Genomic DNA, 6,311 nt, shown 5'->3' with positions numbered 1-6,311 from the left:
ATAAATTTGAATAGTAAATAATTGCAGTTGGTGTGTGGGTCACTCAGCATCCGGTGCCCCATTACCTCCATTAAGGTGGTATCTAAGTCTAAATTCGTTTGCACTTTCAAAAAGATAAAATGCACTTTGGGATTCATGAATTAATTACTCATTCACTACTACTAATCAATGAGATTAATGCGTTGACAAACACAAAAGCATGGGGTTAGGAGTTAGGACTTAGGACCCATGAAATGCCTAAATACAGTACTTATGTTTTAATTTATAAACTTAACCTAACATATGTTTTTAAGAACATACGATAAAATTATTAATAGTAAAATATTTTAATTTTTTAATAATTATAAAATAAATATATTAAAATTTGAAAGTTCAGATAAAAAATATAAATCAAATACATATTTTTTAATTTTATGCATTAGATATATTAAAAAAATTAATTTCTTTTGATTTTATCCCCTTAACCATTGTTTTTAGGACTCTTTTAGCTAAATTCTTTATTTATTATTGTAATAGTTTTATATTATGAATTTATTAAATTTAAAAATTAAATAACGACGGACCTTGCTAACAAATTTCATAAGGATGTTACTTAATTTTTTAATATTTTATGCGTTGAAAAAACCAAAATTCTTTTCTTTTTACTTTTTTTTTAACTAATTTATTTAGAATGCTGTTAAGCCAAAATCTTCAAATAATAAAGATTATGAATTAGAATATACTTGTTTTGAGACACCAGAAGTGATCTAAATTTAATCTAAGTATTATTATATACACTAAAATGAATATTTTTTTATCTTTCATTATTTAAAATATTTTATGTTCAAGTTCTCTAATAATTATATACAAAGTTTAAATTACGAAAATAATTATTTTCCTATGATGAGACAAATGCGCTTTTGAACCCTGAAATAGTTTGGTAAGCTCAACATAAATCAAAACAAATTAATTGTACAATCTCAAAACCTATTTGTTAATTGTTTTTTCCTCATAATCCATTTTTTTAATGGTATTTACAAACTCATTAAGTCAAAAATTAATTTTTTGTGACTCAAAATTTCATTTATTAATTTAGTGCTAACTAATAAATTATTATATATACCAGATAAAATTAATATCCTCCAATATTTCTTAATGAAAAAGTCTAGGAACCAGTAACTTTTGTATTTTCTGACCAGCACTTAACTATTAAGACAAAAGTGAGTGATTTCCCACCATTAGATATAATCTCACACCATTAAAAACACTATTGATAGCCAATTAATGGTTACAAAACACCAAAATTACTGCCCCCTAGCATTCCTCTTTACTAAAATAAAGAAATGAACTAATCCAATCAATTAATCCAAATTAGTCATTTATTTAGGAACCTTGACAGTTATTCAAACACGTTTATTTATTCATTCATTGAAATTATCCATTTCTTCCTTCCATGCCGTTTTCTCTCTTACCATATTCACCAACCTTCCATTAATAGATATTACATAAATCTTTAATAATCACATTTTTCATGCCACAATGGACATTCAATCACGATGACGTTTCACTAAAAAACATACATATATATATATATATATATGACTTTGTAAAGACATAACCTGATAACCCTAATACTATCTCATTCTCACTAACGGCGCAACCAAACCATGGCGAAACCCTAGCAGAGGTAGAGGCGCAGAGCTTCCTCCTACCACGCAACCAGCTTCTCCAATCTTCATCGTCTTCTCCATTAGGCGTCAGGCGCATCGTCTTCTCCACCTTGTCCGAAAATTTTTAAATTTTTAATAAAAAAAATTGTAAAGAAAATGCCTTAAAACCACTTATTAGCTATTGAAAAAAATTAAGTGATACGTGAATTTATACCATATCACAACATATATTATACATATGTTAAAATAACATGTCTTGCAATAATGCTGCCAGCAGTTCGGTTAGGTGAATGCAGCCAAATTTTATTGCTTTTACCTAAACATGAATAATTCGATTTATCATTTTTAGAAATATTTATCTCCAATATAAAAGTCAAACTCTAACCTATCCTTTCATGATGGCATGATAAATACCTCGTGAGTGTTACTTTATAAAAACATTTTTGCTTAAATATGGTAAAAAAAATTAAAATATAGAAAAATTATGGGTGCATACACCAATAGAGGATTTTTTTAATATAAAATAAAAAATTCATTAATTCCCAAAAAGAGATATTTAAATTTTATTTTTGAAAATACAATTTTTTTTGCATTAAAGACAAGTTCGTCGCACCCCAGCGAGCTTTATGTTGAGTTCGGCAGACTATAAAAACTGGTGGGACCATTTTTATTTGTCTCTTTCTTTTCGTTCTCTACTCAAAATTTACTTTGTTCCTTCTTTCTGTCTTTCAACGTTCGTGAAGTTCGTTATCCACGATATTCTCAGTTTCAAGTCAGTAAATAATATACTAGTTAAAGTTACTGTTTACATGTTAGTTAAAGTTACTAGTTAGAGGTTGCATGTTATTTAGAGTTACAAATTTATTATTTATATGTTAGTTAGAGTTACTGTTTACTGTTACATGTTAGATTTTTTATGTTATTGTTGAGTTGCTGTTTATTATTTATAATATGTTAATTAGTATAAGTTGTTAGTCAATTCTTAGGTAGTTTAAATTGTGAGTTACAAGGTAATTAATTGCATAATTAATTAAGTTAAGTTAGATGAGAAAGAAACATGATTAGTAAAATTTAGGATTCAATTAGTTATTAATTAGGGTTGTTTAGGGTGTTAGTTGACGACGTCATATAATTGGGTTAAATTTAAATTAGTAAATTTATAAACCGAAGAACTAAGGTAGACAATTATAGATTTAAATATATTTTTTAAGAATTTAGTTGATGTAAAAGAAACTGAGTTTAGTATATGTGATTTTATTTTACTAGAGTGTGGTTAGATGGAGCAGTAATTATTGGGTTACGAGGAGACGATGTACAGATTGGATCAGACTGAGCACATTGCTAGCAGGCTTGATTGAGTGGTACAATTTTTTCACTGTTGCTCATTGTATTGTAATTAATAAACAGTGAACTTGTTATTTTATGTGTTCACCGTCCTTTTTTTTTATTTTTTTGTCTCCGTTTGGTAGGCGTCTCGAATTTTGCGCACTAGGCAAAATTTGATGACACATCCGCCGGGACAGATTAGGCCATATCTCAGAGGAGGCTGGTTTAAGTATGTGGCCTATATGGTTGAGTTCGAGCACGACTGACCACTTACATCGGCGTTGATAGAGAGGTGGAGGCCTGAGTCCCACACATTTCATCTACCATGTGGGGAGATGACTATCACCCTACAGGATGTGGCTTATTAACTGGGACTCATGATCGACAGTAATCCTATCAGTGGATGCATTGGTGGTTGGGAGCAGTACCATCAGGGACGGACCATTGAGGAGTTATGTCAGCAGCTTCTAGGTGTTGTTCATGACATCATTAATACATTCGGAGATATTCGTCATCATGTGACTAAATCGACGACTCTCATCCGCATACAGCACCCATTGTGACCGAGGCATTTCTTAAAGCCAGTTTGTTATTGCTATATTTTTTCCCCTCAGACGGCCAAAATAATGAGCGAACTCACGCTGTGACTTCGAATACGCTACGTTTATCAGAATCTTCTTCAAGTCCTTGTTCTTGAAGTGAGTCATGAAATTGGCGGCAACGTGTCTTGTACAAAATGCCTGGAAGGCATGTGGTGATTTCCACAAACTTCCCTCATCGTTCAGCGCACTATCAATTGATTTGTATCTGTCTGAAATCACTAAGACACCGGGTTGTGGTGTCACATGCTGCCGCAGATACAAAAGAAAGAACGACCAAGCCTCCTTCGTCTCACCCTCAACAACGGCAAATGCAATAGGCAAAATGTTTGCATTGCCATCTTGAGCAATGGCCATCAGCAACGTCCCACCGTATTTACCATATAAGTGGGTACCATTGATGGAAATAAGTGACTTGCAATATTTGAAAGCCTCAACACACGGTGGAAATGTCCAAAAAATTCGATAAAACATGACTATGTCGGCTGAACCAGGTTAAGACTGTGTCACAAGTTGCACTCAAGTACCTAAAGATCTATCATCGATGAGCACATATAGATAGTGTCTTTCTTAATAGCGAATAACCACATTGAAATAAATTTTACCGAGCAAGTACATCTGCATAGCGAATAACCAATGAGAAAACTTGCTATATAACTCCTCCCAATCGCCATATATTCTAGCAATGACTCTTTGTTTTGCAAGCCAAATCTTTCTGTAGGATGCCTTGTAATCGAAATGATTCTCCACACCTCCTTGCAGCACCCTGATGCTGATTGTTAGATCCGCTTTTACCATTTTGAAAATGTGTTGAACAATCACCTTCAAATCCAACCTACGATGGTCTTGACCCACTGATGTTTGCGTACAAGTATGAGGACCAGTGTATCTCCTAACCTCCCACTTTTCTTGCTTTCAACGATAAGATATGAGTATGCTCCAAGAAAAACCGGGCCCAAACTGGATACACTGTGCATTATATATCAAATGGTCACTCTCTACTATTTTATACTCCGTTGTCCTCTTGATGCTGTACATTTTAACTGCCAACATGACTTCTTCTTTGTTCTAAAATTGTTGTCCAATATCTAACTCATTGCTTTGATTCTCTTCGGGGCCTCCTTGGGTAAATGACCAATCCAAAGTCATTGCATCGAGATTCAACTGGGAGAAGTGATCCGACCGGTCATACGATCGAGAAATCGTAGGCTGTGTCAGAGCGATTTGTGTCTCACCGTAGTAGTTCATCTCTTCTTTCTCGTCGCCATCATCAGAAATTTTGGGTGGTTCGTCATCAACATCGTCTCCGTCATCGGGGTTAACTTCATACTGATCTATCGTCGGATCCCTGATAGCAGAACCCTCATGACTTTCAACATCGTCACCCATCATGTCAGCATTCCGAACTTTAACATTAGACCCCTCTTGACTACCTTCAGGTGACATATTCGGATCGGCTATCGTCCTTCGAATATTCCGTCTAACAGCTCCACTCAACGGACTATCATCGACAGTATTTACAGATGATCCTCGACCACCCAACTCAACCAGGAACACGAATAATTCCAATAAATGAACATTTGTCCATCTGTTGTGCCACGACCTTATAAGACATACATCCTTGTCGTCACGTAAACGATACCTAATTCAAAACAACATAAATATTTCTCACAACCGTGGTCTAATAAATATACTATCAACAGAGCCAAGACAACTGTGATATACCTTTTATATAACAAGTTGTCATCTACTTGTGTCGGATATCTGTAGTAAATTTTTTTCACCAACTTTGTCTCTTGTTGTCTGATGGAATGCAATATCAGATTCTTCAACGCCGTCAGACTGTTGACTTCGGGTGTTATATAGGTAATTATCGGTTGTTCGACTCTAAAAACGATAGAATCTTCTTGATTGTATACTATTTTACCATTATAATGAATTGATAACAATGGATTCCTTGACATCGTTGAGAAAAAATGTAATTACTAGAAAGAAAGTGGAGAAAGAACTTGTGGTACTCAGCTCCGTTATCCAACAACCTCGCATTTATTTTTGAAATCCAAACACAAGATCCAAAATCTTCCAATCATAATTTATGTTTATGAATTCAGGTACGCTTCCGCATTATGTTATTTTTGGTGATTCAATATGGATGATCTGGGTTATTGAAATTAATTTATTCCAACAAGTAGAGTGCAGCGAACTTATTCTTAATACAAAAAAAATCGTATTTTTGAAAATAAAATTCAAATCTCTTCTTTTGGAAATTAATTAATTTTTTATTTTATATTAGAAAAAAATCCTACCAATAGACATTTATTTAAAAAATAAATTTTGCTTAATATACCAATATAACATCTATTTATTCAATATACCAATACACCATCTATTTAAAAAATAAATTTTCCTTAATAGACATCAAAGTGAAATTCTAACCTATCTTATCTTGATATCAACATTTTATTTTAATTTATCACTTAAATATTTAACATGATGTTTTAAACATTTATCATAAACAAAACTTTGCTTCCAAGTTCCTTGGTTCTCAAATTCCAACAGTCACAGTCACACCCACTTCACTACACAGCTAAGCTACCTTGATCTGAATGAAGACAATCATCTCAATTCACAATGTGATCTATTCATGCTGCTTGCTAAATAGGGTGGGGTCCCTCTTCCTCACATCAAACAAAAAAGACAACAATATACCATGTTATTACTACTATTTTCTTGGCCA

The 6,311-nt window shown here is 33.0% G+C and overlaps 1 protein-coding gene across 2 annotated transcripts in view; it reads left to right on the top strand.

Annotated features, from left to right (window-relative positions):
- LOC107642495 (glutamate receptor 3.6) overlaps positions 6,121-6,311 on the top strand; it is an 8,412-nt gene continuing 8,221 nt past the window's right edge. For both annotated transcript variants that reach the window (XR_002362271.1, XM_021122838.1), the window contains exon 1: positions 6,121-6,237. Coding sequence is in view for 1 of the 2 variants with exons in the window: in XM_021122838.1 (XP_020978497.1) it covers positions 6,181-6,237 (57 nt within the window). In the remaining variant the exon portion in view is untranslated. The remainder of the gene's footprint in view (positions 6,238-6,311) is intronic.

This window comes from Arachis ipaensis, chromosome B05, assembly GCF_000816755.2.
Source record: "Arachis ipaensis cultivar K30076 chromosome B05, Araip1.1, whole genome shotgun sequence".
Taxonomy (NCBI): Eukaryota; Viridiplantae; Streptophyta; class Magnoliopsida; order Fabales; family Fabaceae; genus Arachis; species Arachis ipaensis.
Note: the sequence above shows the minus strand (reverse complement) of the source record. Positions and strands in the feature narration are given on the sequence as shown.